The sequence below is a fragment of the Apostichopus japonicus genome, chromosome 15, assembly GCF_037975245.1.
Source record: "Apostichopus japonicus isolate 1M-3 chromosome 15, ASM3797524v1, whole genome shotgun sequence".
In the NCBI taxonomy this organism is placed as follows: Eukaryota; Metazoa; Echinodermata; class Holothuroidea; order Aspidochirotida; family Stichopodidae; genus Apostichopus; species Apostichopus japonicus.
This window is the reverse complement of record NC_092575.1, coordinates 2,649,160-2,673,878: the sequence shown is the minus strand read 5'-3', so window position 1 is coordinate 2,673,878 and position 24,719 is coordinate 2,649,160. Positions and strand designations below refer to the sequence as shown.

General features: G+C 37.0%; 2 protein-coding genes across 3 annotated transcripts in view; one reads left to right on the top strand and one right to left on the bottom strand.

The window, feature by feature from the left end:
* Nucleotides 1-20,044, top strand: part of LOC139980559 (vacuolar protein sorting-associated protein 53 homolog) — a 27,082-nt gene extending 7,038 nt beyond the window's left edge. Inside the window, exons 8-21 of the mRNA XM_071992285.1 lie at nucleotides 188-255; nucleotides 932-1,147; nucleotides 1,572-1,722; nucleotides 2,289-2,399; nucleotides 3,317-3,408; nucleotides 4,199-4,441; nucleotides 5,081-5,240; nucleotides 6,046-6,128; nucleotides 7,374-7,452; nucleotides 8,690-8,838; nucleotides 10,077-10,232; nucleotides 11,501-11,552; nucleotides 12,966-13,070; nucleotides 14,302-20,044. Coding sequence (XP_071848386.1) covers nucleotides 188-255; nucleotides 932-1,147; nucleotides 1,572-1,722; nucleotides 2,289-2,399; nucleotides 3,317-3,408; nucleotides 4,199-4,441; nucleotides 5,081-5,240; nucleotides 6,046-6,128; nucleotides 7,374-7,452; nucleotides 8,690-8,838; nucleotides 10,077-10,232; nucleotides 11,501-11,552; nucleotides 12,966-13,070; nucleotides 14,302-14,478 — 1,842 coding nt within the window. The 3' untranslated portion in view covers nucleotides 14,479-20,044. The remainder of the gene's footprint in view (nucleotides 1-187; nucleotides 256-931; nucleotides 1,148-1,571; nucleotides 1,723-2,288; nucleotides 2,400-3,316; nucleotides 3,409-4,198; nucleotides 4,442-5,080; nucleotides 5,241-6,045; nucleotides 6,129-7,373; nucleotides 7,453-8,689; nucleotides 8,839-10,076; nucleotides 10,233-11,500; nucleotides 11,553-12,965; nucleotides 13,071-14,301) is intronic.
* LOC139980560 (E3 ubiquitin-protein ligase DTX4-like) overlaps nucleotides 19,393-24,719 on the bottom strand; it is a 28,177-nt gene continuing 22,850 nt past the window's right edge. For both annotated transcript variants that reach the window (XM_071992287.1, XM_071992286.1), the window contains exon 10: nucleotides 19,393-24,719. In XM_071992287.1, the coding sequence (XP_071848388.1) occupies nucleotides 24,450-24,719 (270 nt within the window). In that variant the 3' untranslated portion in view covers nucleotides 19,393-24,449.

Sequence of the window (24,719 nt, the reverse complement as noted above, 5' to 3'; positions counted from 1 at the left end):
TCAGTATATATTCAAAATGGGCAAGAAAAAAAAAATCATGAATAAAAGAATGCATATATATCCTTTACTTCCAAGAACATTTCCTTTGGCTATTTGTGAGCAAGGAAGTAGATGATTGCGTGATGCTTGTGGATAGTGTATGAATATTCATAGCACATGTATTGCTTTTGTTTTCTTTTGCTTTCAGCCATTGACTAACCAAAAAGAATTAACAGAGGCTTGTTTGGTGGTGAATGTCTTGGATCCCAAGGTCAAGTGAGTAATTTTATCGCTTCTCTTCTGGTGCATGACTAAAACTGTGAAGAGGAGGGGAGGTCTTAGTTATCTTGAATGTCAGCAGGACAAAAGCTTTCAACAATTAAGCTCCATGTTTGGCCATTTTGTTTTAAGGAGGAGGGGCGGGGGGCAAATGCTCTGTAGGTGACAAATGCACCTATAAACATTTGATTATAGTTTAAACTCAGATATCTTCAGAATGGTTTCTGTTTATAAAGAGATACATACACAGAGTACATGCAATAACCCTGACAGTCTATTTCTGGTGGTTGTGTCATCTTTTGTAGCTATTAACAAGAAACATGTTATTGTGTTCCATGTTGTTGTGTACATGTTATTGTGTATATGTAATTGTGTACATGTAATTGTGTATATGTTATTGTGTACGTGTTATTGTGTACATGTTATTGTGTACATGTAATTGTGTATACGAGTAATTGTGTACATGTTATTGTGTACATGTTATTGTGTATATGTAATTTTGTATACAAGTAATTGTGTACATGTTATTGTGTACATGTAATTGTGTACATGTTATCCTGTACATGTTATCCTGTACATGAACACTATACAACGTCTCAGAACATTTGTGATGAACGGTTCACCGCTGATCTCACTTCCTCTTAATAAATTGTCTCCTATTTGATCTCGTCAGGAAAGATCTACTGAAGTGGTTTGTCAAACTTCAGCTGCAAGAATACTTGGTCCTGTTTCAGGAGAATCAAGACGTAGCCTGGCTGGATAAAATAGACAGACGGTTTGCCTGGGTGCAGAGGGCCGTCCTTGGCTTCGAAGAGAAATACGGACGAATATTTCCAAGCGATTGGGAGGTAGCAGAGAGGATCTGTGTGGAATTTTGTCATGTGACCCAGTAAGCATTTGAATTACAATTTTACTGAGTGTGGGGAGGGGGAGGGAAGGAGGGGAGAGAAGGGAGGAAAAAATGATGGGACAAAAAAAATGATAAATTGTGTTGCATGATTTTTTGTGACCTTTACCACATAGTTAGGAGTGAATTCATGATGCTTAAATTAATCTAGAAACTATTTTATGAGAGAAAATTCAGATCTCGTTTTTCTTTACCCAGAAATGTTTTCCTCTCGTTATGATGGATGGTTTTTTTTTAATAAATAATATAAAATATTTTAGACTTTGCTTTTTCAATAGTGGAGTTTTATTTTCAAGATTCATTGTAGTATCTGTTTTTGCATCACTGTTCCCTTGAACCTCAATGTTAGTTTCAATGTTAGTAGTAGAGTATCGAGTGATGTGCACCCTCTCTCTCCTGTTTTCAGGGATGGCCTGTCGATGGTCATGCAGAATAGGTCGATGGAGATAGAGGTCAAGTTACTACTGTTTGCCATCCAGAGAACAACCAATTTTGAAACACTATTAGCCAAAAGATTCAAGGGAACCACCTTGCTGCCTCATGTAGAGAAAAGCCAAGTAAGTAAGGGTGTAAAAAAATCTAACACACTTGAATAGTTCATAAGTAACTGGTTAGATTATGTTCCTCTTTAACTTATCAGACCGAAATTTTGACCTAGACTATTATTTTAAGATATGCTATTCATCTTCTGTGTGAGATGGCAAATGATTAACGGATTCCCTTTTGAATTAACTCGTCTTCGTTATGTATGCAAAGGAAAAGAAACAAGATCGTGGAGCTGTATTCCAATGCTATAACAAGATACCCACTGAGTGTCAAAAGGAAGAAGCTTAAAAAACTCTCCAGCAAAGTTGAATCAATGTCAAACAATAGAAATTATCACTATAGACAATCTATGCCTCCTGTGAAACTGCGGAGAACAAAAGGTCCTATTTTGACTGTATGTACCCAGTGGTGTCGAGAGCCAGGTCGGGCCTCCAGGCCCAGGCCCAAAGGAGCAGGACCCCAGGACCAGGCTCTCCTCTTTTAAGGAATTTTTTACTCAAGTGAGTCAATGAAAATGAGAGTACAGACTCTTGCGAGTATGATTATCTGGCTTGAAATATTTCTCCGATATTTTCAGAGCAGCGAGCCGACACCAGAAGATAAAGACGCCCAACAGAGGGATCGCGATCCTCTGAATCCGTTTGACGTGGACGAGGACGAAGACGAGACGGAAGCCGTAGAGATTAAGGTATGAAGAAATGCTCTGGATGTGAAATGTATGAGAAAGTGTATTTCTCATCATATCTTCATCATGTACAGAATTATATGAGTGATTGTATTTCTCATGAATGATCAGAAACGAAGAGTGAAATATGAGTTTTGTGTTGTCTTTCTCTGTTTCCTATAGATACCTTTAAAGTAGCAATGATGTAACTGCATAATATTCAGAACCAATTGACAAGATTCCATTGTGAGGTATACAGCAGTATAAGTTGCACAGATCAAACTCAGATCAAATCCGTAGAAAGAAGATTGCAAAGTAATTTCTGTCTTTTGCAATGATTGTTTGATTTTGGCCGTGAAAAACTGGTCATTTGCGATACTTTTTTTGCGCGATATCATATGAGATATTTCTTTGGTTAATTTAGATGAGAGATTTATTATCGGAAAGGTCGAGTGTGAGTCGGAAAGGTCAAGTGTGAGTCGGAAAGGTCAAGTGTGAGTCTTGGTCATTAGCAGGCTTGTCAGTTTCATCACTCTGTGTCTCTTCACGACCAATATCTTCACGGAAGAGGAATTCCTGGTAGAATCTTCAGAACGACAAAATGGTCCTCAGATTAAAGACAGGAGACACGAAATGAGTTACTGTTAACTTGAAAATTTTACTGAAATTAATTTTGACTTTAGGTGAAGTAACGACATAGTGCATTCCAAAAATAAAGCGATACGTCCTACCAGTCTAGTAAAGAGGGAACACCTTGTGGGAAGCCAGATCATCAAAAATTATTATTTTCTCAATGTATAGAGTTGTCAAAACATTTTCTTCTCAGATATCGAAATCGATAATTTCCTATTTTAACCCAAAGAGTTGGTTCTATACGATAGATACTTTGTGATTAGTCAGTAACGTGTCTGTTACGTTTCTTGGTTTCTCCATTCTCAAAGCCCGCAGCCAAACCTCGAGTCTCTCCATTCCATCGTATCATCAGTCAGTGCTTTGAGCCTCACCTGCACATTTATATCGAATCCCAAGATAGGTAAGATATTTCGGTAAAAGGGTTCTCGTTTCTTACTCCGTTTTTTTGGTAAGTTATGCGGAAATTATGTCTATGCTGTTATGTCGTGAAAAATTTGCAAGTGAACGGTTTTCTTTCGGTATAAACCAAAAAGTAAAAGGAGAAAGAAGAAGAGAAGTAGCTTGCCCAACCCCCACCCCTCCTCCTCAACCATCCACCTCGCCCCTGCCCCACCCAATAAAAATAATCCCTAAGGATTTCTATCACTGACTTCTTTTAAAATACTTCTTCTCACCTTTTGTGCTCATCATCTGGAACAGCCTGTGTACCTGTCCCAACTTCTCTTGCCATATATTCCAACTCACACACTTCGTTCCTCCAACAAACTGTATTTAACTGTTCCTAAATATTCTCGAAGACATACGGTTACAGAAGCTTCGAATAATCTGGCTCGTATCTCGGGAACAAGTTACCAGATCACATCGAACATGCTCTTAACTTTCTATGTTTGAAAGTCTACTTAAGACCCATTTTTTTTTTTTTTACTTGTTCTTTTGTAAATTAATATGTTTTCTTTGTAAAGCGCCTTGAGCAGTGACTTTTGTTTACTGATTTGGCACTATATAAGTCTCATTTATTATGATTATTATTATTTGTACTGACATGTTATCCTTCACCATCTCAGACACATCTTTCTCCCTCGTCATGTTTTACCGCCTCTTCCGACCGTTAAATCTTTCATAAAATTTAAAGGGTCAGTCCCGTCACTGTCCTCCCGTCGTCTCATCCCATCTTTTCTTCGACTCCTCAGGAATCTATCGGACCTTATCCAGAGGTTCATGGACGATTTCCGCACGCAGGGTCCGCCCCCGATCCAGGCGGAGGAGGGCGGGGCGGTACTCCCCAGCTGTGCGGATCTCTTTGTCTTCTACAAGAAGTGTATGGTACAGTGTTCCCAGCTCAGCACCGGACAACCTCTCCTCTCCCTGACAGCATCATTCCAGAAATACCTCCGAGAATACGCCAACAGATTACTCAGTGGAAACCTCCCAAAGTAAGTCACAACTTTTGAAATTGTAACAGTCTTTTGCAAACTTGTGTGTCTATCTCAAACGAATTCAAATCTACCCTGCTAACTCCCTGAAGGTTATCTCTTGCAGCCTGTGTAGGTTAAATATGTTTGTGCTCGTGTCGTTAAAATATATTCGTGTTTGTGTCTGTAAAATATATTTGTTTGTGTTGTAGGTAAAAATATATAAGCCAGAGGATCTGACGTTTAGATCCTAGCAGGACCTTCTTCAGAGGCTTACTGTCAAATATTTTTCTTCTTGAAAGATAGTTTCCATTTTTTTCTTCTTTTTTTATGAAGTACCATTCGATTACTTTGTGTAAAGAATATTTTGTATCGAGTTTCTGACTTGACCTGCAGTGCTCTCCCTTATCAAGAATTTGATATATTTTCTCTTCAATTAAACAGAATTTTCATAAGAAATAATGATATTTTATATTTATATCACATAAGTCAGGCTGAACTTTCACAAGTCAACTTTGAATTATGATCACCGTATAAATGAGATTATTTTGAGCTGAAACAATTCTTACAAGTCCCCCCCCACCCACCCCCCCACCCACCCAATTTTTACCTCCACTTCTTCTTGATATGTTAGTTCTCATTGTTCTTCCTCATTCACAGATCTCAAACGCCGATGCCGACCAGTTTGAATTTTTCGACGTTACTTAAAGAGGGTCTGAAGGAGAGCTCCAGCGAGGTGCCAAAGTTTACAGCAGATGAGCAGTACAGAGTCTGTAGCATTCTGGTCACGGCTGAATACTGCCTGGATACCACACAACAGGTATAGTGTGTCCATCACCTGCATAGTCACTCCATGTAATTCCCCCATTGATTGCCTAGATACCACACAACAGGTATAGAGTGCCCTACACCTGTTATTCACTCCATGTTATTCCCCCATTGACTGCCTGGACACCACACAACAGGTATAGTGTGCTCTACACCTGCATAGTCACTCCATGTAATACCCCCATTGACTGCCTGGATACCACACAACAGGTATAGAGTGCCCTACACCTGTTATTCACTCCATGTTATTCCCCCATTGACTGCCTGGACACCACACAACAGGTATAGAGTGCCCTACACCTGTTATTCACTCCATGTTATTCCCCCATTGACTGCCTGGATACCACACAACCGGTTATAGTGTGCCCTACACCTGCATAGTCACTCCATGTAATTCCCCCATTGACTGCCTGGATACCACACAACAGGTATAGTGTGCCCTACACCTGCATAGTCACTCCATGTAATTCCCCCATTGACTGCCTGGATACCACACAACAGGTATAGTGTTCCCTACATCTGCATAGTCACTCCATGTAATTCCCCCATTGACTGCCTGGACACCACACAACAGGTATAGTGTGCCCTACACCTGCATAGTCACTCCATGTAATTCCCCCATTGACTGCCTGGACACCACACAACAGGTATAGTGTGCCCTACACCTGCATAGTCACTCCATGTTATTCCCCCATTGACTGCCTGGATACCACACAACAGGTATAGTGTGCCCTACACCTGCATATAATTTTAGAATGGTCCTGTAAAATAAATCTACTGCTTCTTCATTCTTTCAGCTGGAAGAAAAACTCAAGGAGAAAATAGATTCAAGTTTACGAGAACAAATATCTCTGAGTGGAGAAGTAGATGTATTTCATGGGTGAGTTATTTGGTGTAATGTCATGGGTGAGTTATTTGGTGTATTTCATGTGTGAGTTATTTGATGTATTACATGTGTGAGCTATTTGGTGAATTTCATGGGTGAGTAATTTGATGTATTTCATGGGTGAGATATTTGATGTATTTCATTGGTGAGTTATTTGATGTATTTCATGGGTGAGTTATTTGGTGTATTTTATAGGTGAGTTATTTGATGTATTACATGTATGAGTTATTTGGTGAATTTCATGGGTGAGTTATTTAATGTATTTAATGAGTGAGTTGTTTGGTGTACTTCATAGGTGAGTTATTTGATGTATTTCATGGATTGAGTTATTTGGTGTAATGTCATGGGTGAGTTATTTGGTGTATTTCATGTGTGAGTTATTTGATGTATTACATGTGTGAGCTATTTGGTGAATTTCATGGGTGAGTAATTTGATGTATTTCATGGGTGAGATATTTGATGTATTTCATTGGTGAGTTATTTGATGTATTTCATGGGTGAGTTATTTGGTGTATTTTATAGGTGAGTTATTTGATGTATTTCAAGGGTGAGTTATTTGGTGTAGTTTATGGGTGAGTTATTTGATGTATTTAATGAGTGAGTTGTTTGGTGTACTTCATGGGTGAGTTATTTGATGTATTTAATGGGTGAGTTATTTGATGTATTTCATGAGTGAGTTATTTGGTGTTGCAGCTTCTTTGTTATTTTGTGATAAATGTCAGATACCTAGCATAAGCCCCTTGTTACTGCTTATTATTAGCAGATACTATTGGGCTGCTCTCAAAAGCCTGTACAGTGACTGAGATGTATTTTAATTCATGAAAACATGATTTAAGCCAATAGATTTATGAAACACCTCCTTTTTCTAAACAAGTCAATAAGTTTGTGAGATTCTAGGCCTGTAATTCTGCTGACACCATGCTGTAAAACCAGATCAAGGTTGAGTCGATTCAAACATTAGACTTTATGTTAAAGTAACATTTCCTAAGTATTTTTAATTTTTATTGTTTTTTGTAATTTTTATTGTTTTTTATTGTAAAACCAGATCAAGGTTGAGTCGATTCAAACATTAGACTTTATGTTAAAGTAACATTTCCTAAGTATTTTTAATTTTTATTGTTTTTTGAGCTTAATATCATCTTCCTGAAGGTGGATAACAAATGATTCTGTTTCCATAAGGAGAAGGTGTCTTGTTTCTTTTTACCTCCCGTTTTCTTCCTCTTCTTCTTCTTTTCGTAGAGTAATATCAAATTGTATTCAACTCTTGGTTCAAGATTTAGAATCAGCTTGTGAACCAGCTATGACAGCCATGAACAAGGTAAATTTTATTTAAAGGCATTGAAGACTCGCCCCAAACCGCATGCCGCACTCTGAAAATGTTAACTTTCCGTTGCTTGCAAGTGAAATTTTCTGCTTGTCGCTACAAAATGCAGACAATAATGAAACCTGATACCTTGTTATCTTCAGCTGGACCTGAGAAATCCATCGTTGTATGGTTTGTACACTGTCCTGTGGGTATTGACCGCAGCTGTATGTATTGACTGTACACTAGTGTCTAATTACCGAAGGTAGCAAGCTGTGTGCATATTTTCTGGGATCGATGGTGGTGTCTTACACTTCTGTTACACCTCATTAGAAACTAGGTCAGATTACCAGCATTAGACGTTGCTTTTTGCGCGAGTCTTCACATTCTTTAAGCCAACAGAGAAAAAAGATAAGATCACAGATTTATTTCATTCTTTTGTTCAAACATTTCAACAAATACAGTATCTTGCAAGATATTTCGTCTTAGATCCCTCTCCGTCGATCTGACTCCAATTCTCAGATCTCCTAGTCCATTTTCTTTACCTTCAAGTTTTTTGGGGTACACGATGTTTTGATGCGAATTGTACTCATGTGAAGAATGGTATTTTGTTGTGGTGTTACTAGGTTAAATGAAAACAAGACCAATATCTCACCTGTGGGACAATGGTTGGTTAAGGGTTGTTGGGTGGGGATGGGGGGGGGAGTTTGTGGAAGGGGGAATGAAGGGTCAAGACTAACTTGCCATTTTTATATGAGCAATGACACTAAATTTACAAGTTTAGTTTAAAAAGCGCTTGTTAATAAAAACAACTTAAAGTTCCTCTTATTTATTCTCAATAATTTTTTCTCTCCACTCTTGCTTTGCGCAACTGTGACAATCATGGATTCCCACAAATAGACTAATAGATTTGAAATTCTATCAAATTGAGATAAAGTCTAGCATGTCAATGGTCGGTGACATCATATACAATTATGGCATATCAAGTTACTCTGGGATTTGTTAATTTGTGCGAAGTTTCTACCCTTGTTTGTTTTGTTTTTATTTATTTATTTATTATTATTTATTTTTTATATTTATTTCTTTATATATTTTTGATTTTTTTTTTTGGGGGGGTTTTGATTTTTTGTTGTTGATATTTTTGTAATGTTTGTTTTTTTGACTGCATAATACTGTGTCGTTCTCCCTGAAGGGTTCTTTAAGCTTAAAGTAAATATCAACGAGGTGACTCTTCTCTATCGTCTCTCTTTAGGTCAATTGGTCAAGCATAGAGACCGTGGGTGACCAGAGTGGGTACGTCAACGCCATCACCACTCATATATCCAGAACAGTGCCAGTCGTCAGAGAGAATTTAGCATCTGCTAGGAAATATTTCACACAGTTTTGCATCAAATTTGTCAAGTGAGTTGTTTGGATCCTGTAAAAATATTGCCAATCTGTATTTTTTCTTCGGCTTTGGGATAGCTGGTAGGGGAACAGAGGAAGCGGGAGGGGGGGTGTAGGGGAACAAAGGGAGAGGGAGAGGGGGTGTAGGGGAACAAAGGGAGAGGGAGAGTGGGTGCTTGGGGGTAACTGGTAGAGGGACGAAGGGAGAGCGAGAGGGGGTGAAGGGAAACGAAGGGCGAGCGAGAGGGGGTGTAGATTTGTTTTGATTAGTAATGACATGGAAACGGGCCTTGTTGATCCTTTTTTTAACTGAATGGTATCAATATTGAAGCACTTCAGCATTTTAACTGTGGATGCTGTCATATATCTACTACTGTTTATAGATCTTTTGATCATAGAAACATGAGTGTGTGACAGTGCTCACAGGCATGCAAACGTGCTCGATCACAGGTTGAATTTGTCTGCAGACACGCTGGGTGATTGACTAGTTTTTAGATTCCACTTGTGCAGTTCAGCCAAACAAAAAAATGTGATTTAGAAAACACAAGTAAGGTGCTTAAAGTAATTAGTTTAATTCGAAAGTTTAAATAAATGTAGATATATAGATCTCTTCTTTAATAATAACAAATGAAATCGTTCTGTACCATTGTGACCTGCAGTCAGAGACTGCAGCTTGTCAAGTTTTGCAAAACCACATAGGACCCTCATGACAGTGATGTCTTCTGATTTTGGGTGTGGCTGAAGCCCCCCAACCCCTCATCAGTATTTTGTAACTAGTTAATATTCATGAGGTGACAAAAGTCTTGACAGATGTGTTAATATTTTCCATTCTGAGTTATTCTCAATGGACTCGGTTGTAAAGTCTCAGGAAATGTTAAAAACAGACAAATGATTTTAATAAATTTTTCACCATTGCTCATTCTCCATCAGAACATTTCATCTGACATTGAAGCCCACAGGAGAACTTCCTGGGAGCTCCAAAACTTTTTCAAAGTTTATTTTTTGAGAGATGGACAATATCCATCGTGATTTTCTTTCTCGGGGGCCATAATGCAAAATCTTTGATATGGGTGCAAAATTTCACTTCTGTAAAATGCCCACTACTGTACATGCCCAGCCTGTGTTAGTGAATATGGTCTGTTTAACATTGTTATCCTTGCGGTGGGGGGGGGCGGAGGGGGGGAAAAGTGTATATTACAAGAATGATTAATTAGCATGTTGTTCTTTTTGTTTCTTTTTCCTGTCTATTGCAGCTCTTTCATTCCTCGTTTCATCAACCATCTGTTCAAGTGTAAGCCAATCAGCACCGTGGGTGCCGAACAGTTGCTATTGGATACCCATTCTCTCAAGACCGTTCTCTTAGACCTGCCATCCATCGGTTCCCAAGCGGGTAGGAAAGCACCTGCCAGGTAAGTTTTGGAGGAGAGTTGGGAATTTAAGGTCAAAGGTCACAGACAGATCACACAGGTACTCAATGTGCCATGTGTTCAGTATCGTTCTTCTGTAGGAAATAAATTAAGATTTGCTGACCGAAGGTGATCATAGTTCCATGCAGAGGTCAGAGTCTCGTGGGTAACTTTATCAGTACTTCCGTGGAATAGTTAATTTCCTGGGCTTTTTATGTTTTCAGGGCAAACTTGATGATGCATCAGAATAAAAATTTTCTTCAAAAGGTTAATTTACTCAATTATTAAGTTGTCAGAATTTTTTGACTTTTCAGTAGTGGCTGATTTTTACAGTATTTCAGACATGGGTGTATTGAGACACAGTGGGAGAGGTGGGAGGAGGGAGGGGAAGGAGGGAGTATTGGGAAATGGTTGGGGGGTGGGGAGGGAGGAGGGAGGGGAAGGAGGGAGTATTGGGAAATGGTTGGGGGTGGGGAGGGAGGAGGGAGGGGAAGGAGGGAGTATTGGGAAATGGTTGGGGGGTGGGGGAGGTAGGAGGGAGGGGAAGGAGGGAGTATTGGGAAATGGTTGGGGGTGGGGGAGGGGTGGAGGAGGGAGGGGAAGGAGGGAGTATTTGGAAATGGTTGGGGAGTGGGGGAGGGGTGGATGAGGGAGGGGAAGGGAAGGATGAGTTTGAAATGGCCATCACCTGTGTAAGAAGTTACAAATCCAATTCTTCGTCAAAGTGAAATGAGGTAAATTTGTGCTTATAGATAACATGGAAAAAAATATATATTTGGCTTTGTCAACAGATCTGAGGTTTGGCCCATCTTGTTATTGTGCTGTTGGGTTATTCACAATCAACCCACCTTCTGGATTATGTATTTCAAAAACTACAAAGATTGATCCTAATAAGTGGCTTTTTGCCCTCAAAAGTGTCGTTCATTTCCTAGCGTATCAATAAATAATATATTGACACAAAAATTAGTAACATGAAAATGCATATTATTTAGTTACTGAGTTTTAGTGGTTTTTCTTTAGTTTTTTACTGGAGGAGTTTTTTCTTTAGGAGTCCTGATTAATTTTCTGATCAATATTTACGTTTTTCAAGGAGAGTTTGATCACATGACACTTAAGTTGTCATTTCAAGCTATGTAGATTAGATAAGTATACTGTATAAGTGTTTTTTTTTTCAAGACTTGACTTGAAAGTCATAATTTATTATGATTTTTGTTGTTGTTTAGTTTTTGGTACGTTTATCATCATCTTCTCATGTTACTATCTGTTTACAGTTATACCAAGATTGTCGTGAAGGGTATGACCAAAGCTGAAATGATTTTGAAGGTAACATTCCATTCTTTGATACTTTCTTCAATGTTTTAATTATAAAGTGCAGATGTTTTTGTACATACGTCTTCAATCCCATTACAAAAATCAGTTATACATTTGCTTGTAAGTTGAAACTGTTCAATATCTCGTTAATAATAAACCGAGAAACGTAGCTCATGAAAAACAGAAAACTGATGGGGAATTTGAAACAAAACAAACTTGAAAAGTAGGCAATGAAACTTGGTAATATTTTCATCAGTTTTCATTGGTGTTTTTTAGTCAGTACTTCAAAAAATTGTAACAAAACTGTATTTCATGCTAAATTTGACAGATTCTTAATAGCATTATTAATGTATAATTTATTATGATCAATCGATGGAACAGCGCTAAGACACCTTTATTTTGTTTGATGGTTTTTCCCATCATGTTTATATCAATATTCAGGACATTTGATAAACTTGCTGCATTCTGTAACAGAATTGCAAATGCTACTTGATCAAGTTACTTCCTGGATTCCTCATTGATTCACCATAGGTAAACTGTAGTCACCATAGTTACGGTGTCTATCACCGTGGTGACACTGCGGTCACCATGGTTACAATGACCGTCACTGTGGTTACATAGCATCACAGACCACCCACTTTGATACACTTCCTTGAGAAAAGGAAAGGTTTAGCCAGTCAGAACAGGTTCCATTCAAACAACCATATCTAGAGTTTTGAGTAAAGATGTTGAGATGGAGGTGTTCAATGGACGGTGTAGAATCATGTTTCTCTCATTGTTATTGTCACAGTTGTTATTGTTATATAATAAAAATCATAATAAATGAGACTTATATAGCGCCAAATCAGTAGACAAAAGTCACTGCTCAAGGGGCTTTACAAAGAGAGTAAATTAATTTACAAAAGAACGAGTGAAAAAATGGGTCTTAAGTAGACTTTTGAATGTAGAAAGTTTATGGCATGTTCGAATGTGATCTGGTAACTTGTTCCAGAGATAAGAGCCAGAGTATTCGAAGCTTCTGTAACCATAGGTCTTCAAGCGTGGTTTAGGAACAGTTAAATACAGTTTGTTGGAAGAACGAAGTGTGCGAGTTGGAATATATGGCAAGAGAAGTTGTAACAGTTGTTAGTTTTGTTAACAGTTGTTATTGTTGTTAACAGTTGTTAACAGTTGTTATTGTCGCATTGGCTGCTTTCCAGCATATCCCTTTAAGAGGTGGTCTCAAGAGACAATGAACAGTTCTTCAAATGTTTGCACTTGCCCCTTAGTAATAGTGTGGACTAAACACTCGTCAGTTAAACGGAAAAACCTCTCACCCTCTCGTTAACGAGAACAAATAGCATCGCATACAAGACAGCTATTGTCTCTGACACGGTTGTTCACAAATTGAGACAAATAAGGATAGATATCTCATCTTGTTTGTAGATTGTGATGTCACCAGCCGATCCTCAGTCATCTTTCGTGGACAATTACATCAAACTCATGATGGATACAGAGACTTCAGATTTCCAGAAAATCTTAGACATGAAGGTAAGTTTTAGGCTTCACGGGAAAGCTCACACTGTCATTGTAATATCTATCCGGGTATTTAATAGGTTAACCCAATGGCAGATTGCGTGCATGTTTGTGCGTTTGTTTTGACTTCTGACTGAGGGCTTAAACAAAAGAATTCCAGGTCCTCGGAGGTGATTTCTAAAGAATCACCACACATGAATTCTATTGTTAAGGGGTATTGTTAAGGTTAGGGTGGGTGGATTTAAACAATGGAAATAAACAATGGGGTCCTCGGTCTGAATGTAACATACAGCTGGGTTTGTGTGGGGGTGTGTGTCATGTGTGATGCAGTTCTATCATCAGGAATATTGGTAACAACTCTCTGAAGATTATCTGGCATCAGCTGCCAACGCAGCAGACACTAGGATGGAACTTTAAATGTCACAAGGAAGGTTGAATAAGTTTAACCTAAAAATCTGATCCGAAACAAAACGAAGCTTGCAGTTTGTGAAGAAGACCTAGATGGTCATTAACTTGGACTTGCATGTTTCTTATTTGTTGGTAAAATACCTAAATTTGGGTATGGTATTGTAGGGTATGGTATGGTAGGGTTAAGTGTGGTATGGTTTGGTGGGTAATGGTATGGTATTGTAGGGAATGGTATGGTATGGTGTGATATGGTATGGTTGTGTAGGGTATGGTATGGTTTGGTGTGGTATAGTATGGTGTGGGGTGGGGTGGTATGGTATTGTATGGTGAGTTGTGGCATGGTATATATGGTATGGTATAATACGGTATAATTCTGTATGGTATTCTGGCAAGACATGGTAGGATATGGTTTGGTGTGGTATGGTTGGTGTGGTAAGGTAAGGTATGGCATTGTGTGTTGTGGCATGGTATGATGAAGTATGGTATGGTACAATACGGTGTAATTCTGTATGGTACTCTATGGCATGACATGGTAGGATATGGTATGGTATGGTATGGTTTGGTGTGGGGTGGGGTGGTATGGCATTGTATGGTGTGTTGTGGCATGGTGTCATATAGTATGGTATGGTACGATACGGTATAATTCTGTATGGTATTCTATGGCAAGATATGGTAGGGTAATGGTAGGGTATGGTGTATAATTTGTATCATATCAATGTGTTAAAGGTGACACCTCGATCTCTGAATAATTCTTACAGTCAAACATTTCTTTGCCCCTTGCAACCCAAAGAAAAAAACTAAACCAAATATTTTTTGTTGTTGTTTCAACTTTACACAGGGTCTCAAACGGAACGAGCAAAATGCTCTGTTGGAGCTATACAGGACGAGGGCTCCCTCCCAGTCACACGGACAGACAAACACAGACACGAACAGACCAAAATCCAAGATAAGGGTGCAGGAACAGGAGCTCAGTAGGATAAGAAGATTAGAAAAAATTATCAAGAAGAAATTATAAAATAGATCTGGTTGTTTTGTATATTTAATAACTGAAAGTTTGATCATGCTTTGCAGGGGTAAAGAGAGACCATGGGGTTATCAAGAACAGGAAACAGGGCTTGAAAAATTAGAGAGATGGAAAAAAGGATTAAAAGAGCAAAGGATTATCAACCAGAACAGGGTTCAAACCTGTGCTGCACCAATTAAAGGGTGTTGGTGGGTGGGGGGGCCGTGGGGGAGGGGATGCTAGACAAGGTTAAGGTTAAGGTGGTAACACTTGGTAAAGCGCACATTACTGTTAAAACACTCAATGGCGCTGAACAACAATACAATTATAAAAACGATTTCTTAAATAAATGAATCTTCAAAGCAACTTTAAAAGTTCTGATGGTCTTCGAATTTCTTGTGTCGAAAGAAAGAGCGGCCTGCGAAACATTTGCGGCGTGTGAAAGGAACCTTGAGAAGAATGCCCTTTGACGAGCGTGTTGAACGACCAGGTGTCTTAATTTCCAGCAACTCTGACAGATAAGCTGGTGCTGAATTATGTATACACTTATAAACGAGGAGGAGGATCTTGTACTCGGCACGGACATTGACGGGGAGGATATGCAGCTCAAGAGCCACAGTTATTTTTATATACCGTCATTGTTATTCCTGTCAGCCCAAATCATCTCCTTTCGTAGTGACGGTATGTAATTTTCTGTCACATGAAGCAAGATGTGAACTTTTCTGTTTTCAACCTTAAACTTGCCAATTGTATTAAGTGACATAAAGATTTTTTGGCTAGTATCAGAATGATAATTTAAAGTTTGGTGGATAAATTTCACAAAGCCAGTAAAAGTAACAGTTGTCATAGTTACATATTATAGTTATATATATATATAGTGGTGGGGGATAGCAAGAATGATAACATTGTTTTAGAGAAGAGCAAATTTTTTTCTTTGCTGCTTTAATAAAATGGTCACCTCTGGTGAAAAAACAATCACATGGAAATCCTTGCCATGAATCATTTCAGGTAGCCAAGGTCCCTTACCCCAGTGTTTGGGTTCAGAAAAGTCCTAGTTTGTATGGCTAATTCAGCCTGGTATGTCAGAAACTTAGTGAGTAGAGTCATTTTATGATTTATTATGATTTTATTATATTTATTAGATGATTCCTTGACCCTGTGTTACAAAGACAGATTGGTGGTGAAAATTATAATATCATTTCTAATGCAGTTCAATATTTTCTTTTATGATATTATGGAAAATTATTAATTGTAAGATTTAATTCAGATAATCACATTCCCTAATCAGGAGGCTATTCTTTGACCTGTCAGCTTGAATAGGTGTCGGATTCAAACACAATTACGTCACCAACTTTCATAGATATTTTTCCCATAAGTGTAACTAACCAAACTTTTTTTCTTAAATTTTATTTTGTTTTGAGGGATTATATCAGTGTGAGTAAGATACATATTGTCTAGCATTTCTTGAGCAGACAAAAATTGAAAATATAACTCGTCCGAAACCAACTAAACTGTCTTCAGTCTCTTCTTTTGTGCTTAAAGTTCAGGTTGTTGAGCTTCCATAGTGAAACATTATTGCAAAAGGTATATTATACCCAATTGTAAACATGCTGTGTACAACATTCCAAATGGGTTGCACTAAATGGTATTAAGTACTCAATTGAAAAAAAAAACCATAAGGGTATAGCCTTACAAAATTGATAATATTGGCCAAAAAAATCTCTCATGATAATAAGATAATAATATTGAACAAATGAATATAATTTCTATGGAATGCATAGTTAATTGTAAGCTACTACAGATATGACAATAGCCTTACAAAATCATCAATTTTGGCCAAAAAGTTGAGAGGGGCAGACTGGAATATTAAGTATATCATATTAAAATTAATTTTCAAAATATTGATATTAAGTTTCTTTGAAAGTAGAAATGTATAATATGATTGCTTCAACTTCCAAGAGGACGCCCGCCATCCTATGGATGATTTTGGAGAGAATAAAAATATAATTGCTGATTTTGGCCAAAAATTGAAAAAATCATAAGGGTATAGCCTTACAAAATCTTTAATTTCGGCCAAAAATCGAAGTTCTCAAATATCAGTCAGGATGGTCATTATGGATTCCCAGAGCTCAGATATGATATTCTATGAAGTTGAGAGGGGCAGTCTATGGAATATTAAGTATATCATATTAAAATTAATTGTCAAAATATTGATATTAAGTTTCTTTGAAGATAGAAACGTATTTAATGATTGCTTTATCTTTCAAGAGGACGCCCTCCATCCTATGAATGATTTTGGAGAGAATTAAAAATTTGTGGATTTTGGCCAAAAATTGAAAAAATCATAAGGGTATATAGCCTTACAAAATCGTCAATTTTGCCCAAAAAATCAAAAGTTATCAAATATCAGTCAGGATGGTCTAAATGGATTCCTCGAGTTCAGATATGATTTTCTATGAAGTTGAGAGGGGCAGTCTATGGAATATTAAGTATATCATATTAAAGTTAATTTTCAAAATATTGATATTAAGTTTCTTTGAAAATAAAAACGTATTAAATGATTGCTTTATCTTTCAATGGGGCGCCCTCCATCCTATGGATGATTTTGGAGAGAATTTAGAAATTGCTGAATTTGGCCAAAAATTGAAAAAATCATAAGGGTATAGCTTTACAAAATTGTCAATTTTGGGCAAAATATCAAAAGTTCTCAAATATCAGTCAGGATGGTCATTATGATTCCCAGAGCTCAGATATGATATTCTATGAAGTTGAGAGGGGCAGTCTATGGAATATTAAGTATATCATATTCAAGTTAATTTTCAAAATATTGATATTAAGTTTCTTTGAAAATAGAAACATATAATATGATTGCTTTATCTTTCAATGGGGCGCCCTCCATCCTATGGATGATTTTGGAGAGAATTTAGAAATTGCTGATTTTTGGCCAAAAATTGAAAAAATCAATAAGGGTATAGCCTTACAAAATCGTCAATTTTGGCCAAAAAATCAAAGTACCCAAATATCAGTCAGGATGGTCATTATGATTCCCAGAGCTCAGATATGATATTCTATGAAGTTGAGAGGGGCAGTCTATGGAATATTAAGTATATCATATTAAAGTTAATTTTCAAAATATTGATAATAAGTTTCTTTGAAGATAGAAACGTATTATATGATTGCTTTATCTTCCAAGAGGACGCCCTCCATCCTATGGATGATTTTGGAGAGAACTAAAAATTTGCTGATTTTGGCCAAAAATTGAAAAAATCATAAGGGTATAGCCTTACAAAATCGTCAATTTTGCCCAAAAAATCAAAGTTCTCAAATATCAGTCAGAATGGTCTTAATGGATTCCTAAAGCTCAGATATGATATTCTATGAAGTTGAGAGGGGCAGTCTATGGAATATTAAGTATATCATATTAAAATTAATTTTCAAAATATTGATATTACGTTTCTTTGAAAATAGAAACGTATTATATGATTGCTTTATCTTCCAAGAGGACGCCCTCCATCCTATGGATGATTTTGGAGAGAATTAAAAATTTGCTGATTTTGGCCAAAAATTGAAAAAATCATAAGGGTATAGCCTTACAAAATCGTCAGTTTCGGCCAAAAAATCAAAGTTCTCAAATATCAGTCAGGATGGTCATTATGATTACGAGAGCTCAGATATGATATTCTATGAAGTTGAGAGGGGCAGTCTATGGAATATTAAGTATATCATATTAAAATTAATTTTCAAAATATTGATATTAAGTTTCTTTGAAGATAGAAACATATTAAATGATTGCTTTATCTTTCAAGAGGACGCCCTCCATCCTATGGATGATTTTGGAGAGAATTAAAATTTTGCTGATTTTGGCCAAAAATTGAAAAAATCATAAGGGTATAGCCTTACAAAATCGTCAGTTTCGGCCAAAAAATCAAAGTTCTCAAATATCAGTCAGGATGGTCTTAATGGATTCCTAGGGCTCAGATATGATATTCTATGAAGTTGAGTGGGGCAGTCTATGGAATATTAAGTATATCATATTAAAATTAATTTTCACAATATTGATATTAAGTTTCTTTGAAGATAGAAACGTATGATGGCTTCATCTTCTAGGAGGACGCCCTCCATCCTATGGATGATTTTGGAGAGAATTTAGAAATTGCTTAATTTGGCCAAAAATTGAAAAAATCATAAGGGTATAGCCTTACAAAATCGTCAATTTTGCCCAAAAAATCAAAGTTCTCAAATATCAGTCAGGATGGTCATTATGGATTCCCAGAGCTCAGATATGATATTCTATGAAGTTGAGAGGGGCAGTCTATGGAGTATTAAGTATATCATATTAAAATTAATTGTCAAAATATTGATATTAAGTTTCTTTGAAGATAGAAACGTATTATATGATTGCTTCATCTTCAAAGAGGACGGCCTCCATCCTATGGATGATTTTGGAGAGAATTTAGAAATTGCTGAATTTGGCCAAAAATTGAAAAAATCATAAGGGTATAGCCTTACAAAATCGTCAATTTTGCCCAAAAAATCAAAGTTCTCAAATATCAGTCAGGATGGTCATTATGGATTCCCAGAGCTCAGATTTGATATTCTATGAAGTTGAGAGGGGCAGTCTATGGAATATTAGTATATCATATTAAAATTTATTTTCAAAATATTTATAGTAAGTTTTTAGTATATGATTGCTTCATTGTTCAGGAGGATGCCCTCTATCCTATGGAAGATTTTGTAAACAAGAAATATGATGATTAATTTGGCCACAAATTGAAAAGAGTTGTAAGGGCCTTAAACAATGGTCAAGGGGGCAGAGATGGGTTCAAATTGGAAGATATAAAGGGTGGTAATAAACTAAATATCCTGCTTCTTTTTTTTAATGAAAAACAAGAGATACAAAAAGTCTGGACAAGATAAAACAATAAATACTGACATTGCTTGACCAACATTCTTCTCCTTCTTTGCACCATTTATAGTGAGATGTATATTTACAGATTGCATAAGAGAAATTTCATTCATAATTATTTAAAATACTTTTGTACTGCATATTTAACTTCACTGGAAAAAAAAAATGTACATGACATTTAAAAGTTGTTGTGAAGCTGTATTGAACAAGTGCATACTGCTAAGAAGCCTCGTAACCCATAAGAGGATGCATACATAAGAAATATTAAAATGTTACCATAGTCTTGAGATCATAATTGAAAAATACCAAGATATCAACTGACCAAGAAGTTTCCCTCATCTGTGACAATGGTGTCCTGAGTTAAAAATAAAACATCATTCCAGCAATAACCCCTGCCTTACTCATACATAGGTCTACGGGCAAGAACTGAGAGAGTCTGCTAATTCAACTTGAACTATTCACCTCCAGTTCAAACAATTCCTTCTGTCTAGTCCCCATGTACACTTTTATATCAAATCATAAATATGAGATAACTCCAATCTCTGACGATAGTATCTGTGCGATAATAAATTCTTCTTTTCATTAGTTACCGTGATTATGGAAGAAAAACAATTATTCAAATGGTGCATTATTTTCTTCGCCATAAAAGCTGTCTTTAACGAGAAAATACCACAGAAGCCACTAGGGCTACCCCCCTCCCCTGCCCCCTCTCTGCGCCCACCACTCCGCTGCAAATAAATGAAAATGACAACAAACGTATCTATATGGGCTACATTTACTTTAAAACTGTTCAGTTTTGTGTTCAAGTGATGACGCCAATGAGACCTATAAGTTGTGGATTTTTGATCAATCCTAGTCGCTTTACCACACATACACTGCTTGACTATCACATAAGTATGGTTGAGTTTGGTTGTGATCAGTCCGGCAGTGTGCTACAGCGGGCTTTAACATTTCAAGCTATCAAAATGTTTACCAAAATGTTTCTGCAACTGCTGCTTCTTTTAAAGTTTACATGACAACATTCAATTTTGGAGCATAATTTTGTGATTGTTCTCCCATTTTGTTTTGTGCAAATGAACGTTAAGGGAGCCGGTGACTAATAGAACTGAATTGAAATTTGACTACTCGTTCAAAATGAGCAACATTCTGATGGAATATTAATAACAAATTTTGTCAGGAAATTGATAGCAAATATACTAAAATACCACTCTGGAAAATGCTGAACTCAGAAACATAAGGGGTCAGAGACCTGAAATAATCGAGTGATGTTTTATTCATGATTTACGAATAATCATTGATAAAGGATAAAATCAACCGCGCAAATATTGAATAGCTTCTCAGTAAGCTGTCACCACTGACGATCAAAATGTTCACAGATTTTATAATTCAACCCACACATATTGCAAGTTTTACTACATATTAATATTGCACGCTACATATAACTTCTACAAACAATTATGGAATACATGACACATTGGCAACCTGGACAAACGACAAATGTATCAGACCATACCCCCTCACCTCATCATGCCCCCTCCCAAATACCCCTCCATATCCTTCCTCCAACCACAAATTGTAACAAAGGACACTCTGTGTTCAAACTCTTTGTTCAAACTTCAAAACCAGTAGAATAGAAAAGAGCAGAGCAAAATGTTTGGCCAAACTACTTCCGGTCAAACAACAAATAAACGAGACTGACGTAAGGTTGACCCTGCCATTTATAGAGTTCTCAGCTGTAAGTAGTCGTGACAAGGGACGAGAAAAAAAAAAACAGCCCAAAGAATAAATCAATGTAGTCCTTTTGCCTATGGAACAGAGGAGCAGTCGACATTTGAAAAGCCAGGGTGGTTGACTGATCAATAATTTCAGCAAAATCAGAATGTATATCTAAAAGATCTTTGATCGATCCATAAGTTATCTTCTCAGGTTAACGACCATATCGGAGCAAAAAAAATTATATAACAAAGGAAGAACTTAACCATGCATGTATGCAAAATGCTAGGGTCAACCTGGAATGATAACAAGCACTGACAAATAAAAGCCATGTACCTCAAACCTTGACAAAAACTCCTAAACAATTTAACAGTATTCTTTGCTTTCATAAATCTTATAGAAAGTCTGATGAAAATCCCTTTTAAGAATTGTAACTGGTTGGATATAATATTCTAATCTCTTTTGCAATGAACAATTCCATTTCAAAAAAGGTATTATTTTCTTAAGATTAAATAGAAAAAAATTAATTGTTAAGCACCAAAAAGTGACCCTGTTTTCAAAACTTATCAATATCGCTCTATAAAACTAGAGTCAAGAAGTTAAGATCTATGCATGTTCAAGAAATTGCAATTTTTTATCAATTTTTCAAAAATATGAAAAAACCGTAACCATTATGACACACCTTACAATAAGAGCTTCATTACTTTTATACACATAGGTGGAACAGTTGCATATTACTCACACACCAAGATATTTATAACATTAGGCTAGTTTCTTCATTGAGTTAGTGTGATAGGATATAATAGGAAAAATCCAAGCATCATGAAATATTCATTCATCACATTAAACAATTGGTTATTAAGATGACATGAAAGTGTAAGTAATTGCTGTACAGAAGCAGCTACTTTGCACTGGCTATCCCCCACACCCCAAACCCTCCTCTCTTCTACTATCAAAACCACTAGATTCATGCACTTGCTACATTGGTGTGTAGCATCACAGTACAGCCAAGTCCACATAAGTTTTCAGACAAATACTGTGAAATACAGAACAATTTTTGCCCATTTCTTTTAGGCAAATAATATCATTACCAGGCTAGATCAAATCTGTGATGAAAGTGGTGCAGTTCTAGGTTAAAGGAACAGCAAATAACTTTTTCTGATAATTTTTCAAACAATCTGGTTAATTTTTGGTGAAAACCGATTAAAAGTATGAACCATGTTCATGCTCGCTTGTAAATTCCTTGGCGAGAGCCGTAACACACTGACAAAGAAGAAGGAAAAAAAACCTTGCATTGTTTAAATCTGAATTGCATTTGTAACATTCACAATACATGTTACATTTATCCTCACACATCCAAAAGAGAAATCCCAAGATAGTAAAACATTTTATACATTTTTCAAAATTAAATTAAGTACTGAAAAATTTACAATTGCCAAAATTCCTCTTTTCTACATAATGAAGAAGACAAGATAAGCTTGAATGGTTTACTTGAACAGATTTATGATTCATTGATGCTCCAAAAAAACAAAGAAAGATTTTAATAGATAAGGGTAGGGGAGGGGGACACAGGATTTGAACACTAAATTATATCCCTGAATGGCTAAAGTATTTGACAAATGTAAAGTATATGTATTCAACTCTTATATACATAATCTTTGAACAGTCAATACTTAATGGCAAACAAATTTCTACAAACCTTCCACTAGTGTTACACAATAAATGCATATTCCAAATTGCATACACACTAAATGGATATAAATTGGTGTAGTGTAGTCATAGTTGCTTCTTATTCTTCTTTATAAAAGTAGAACCCACTTTCAAGAAGATATCTGGCATTTAATGTGGAACCGAAAAATAGCCATCAGTCTTTTAAGTGATTTCATGCCACATTTTACCAGAGAACATATACAATGTCACACCGCACACAACATTTTACATTTGTTTTATTTTACCATTGTTGAGTGTTGATTTCAATTTGACCATGCACCCATTCGATGTCACACATGCAACATACGGTTCAACCATGTTGACCTAAAGTGACCTTGATCCCCACAACAACATAAAACAACAGGAGTTTTGCACCTCTAATGTGACTATTTCATATGGAACATATAGAAACATTGGAAGAGGTACATCTTAGTACTGCAGATGGTAGTAACCAATGGCAACAAGGATATTTAACTGAAGGCAAACTGCTGTAAATAACAACAAGGTATACTCTCTCCGGGGGGGGGGGGATGGTTTCCTATCCACCACCACCAAATCACTGTTTCTCTCAAACTTTAATACAGACCTCCTTTTTTCTTAGCCAATAAATTCCAATTTGGCAACAGTTGCAGGCTTGATCTTGTCCATCAAATTATGACAATATCTTACCTTTTTCAACCTTTTTCAACAATTGCACAAGACATGTCAAAATGGGATCATATGTTAAAAGATTTGTTGCAAATGCTCCACAGTTGTTTTAAAAAAAGTAAGAAAAGATGGAGTGTTGTAAGGAAAGCAGGATAGTCCGAGACGAAATATGACATTTGAAAAAGAGGAACAAAGACTAAGCATCCTGTTGAAATTTGCATTCAATTCCTACAAAAGTTTGCACCTAAAAGGACTTGAAGCAAACAGGTGTGATGTCATCACTGCACACTGACAGTCAAAATTAGTCTGTTGGGCTTTATCTTTCATTCATTGATTCAACTTTGGATTGGATAGCATTTCCAACTACCCCCAACGAGATCTGAAGCCAGCAATATCCCAAAGACTGTATACATATTGAGAAAACTTATCGCAAGTTTGAAGTAGATAAACGGATGTCAATTTTCAAGAAAAACCATCACACAAATGTTGTCAGTGCGTATCTGTGACACCATACAAGTTCATTTCTGGTGCGTGCCGTCATCTTCAAATGTTACCTCAAAAACGACATGGACTGTCAAACATTTCAGCGGGAATGCTAAGAATATATTCCCCTTATCATCGTTTGATCTTCGTTATCTTCTTAACAGTAACCTGGATCTCTTAAATAGCTATAACGAGCACAAACCACAACCTTTGTTCTAGTCGAGTGAGACCCTGGACAGGTTCTCGGAGGAAGCATTACAGCATGTGGACGCCCAGGCAGACCAGCAACGACTGTTATAATTCTGCAACCGCAGCATAAAAGATCCGTCTTCATTACTGCCGCACGTGACTTATAAACGTGACTTATGACTTAAATATTCTCAGCCTCTGGTTTAGGAAAAGAGATGGCCACAACAACCTCACCCACTGTTCAGCACTCCTGTAAGCCTCGTACTTCCTACTGACCCACCTTGTCCCTTCTACGGACCCACCTCATACTATCTATGGACCCACCTCGTCCATTCTACAGACCCACCTCCTCGACTCCACTTTTGACGGTCTTTGATCCCGCCGTTGGTACCGCCTCTTCGACGACTCCATGGGCGGCCAATTCTGCCATCACGTTATCAAAGTAGTGAGGGTCCGGATAGCCGTGGCCAGTCCTATTGGAACCAAATTCTGTTTTGTGATGGATTTCATTCCATATCACTGTGTTCGTTTCTCCGGTGGTGGCAGAGGTACCCACGGTGAAAATCAGCCGCCTCTCCCATGCAACGATGAGAAGTTTTAAGAT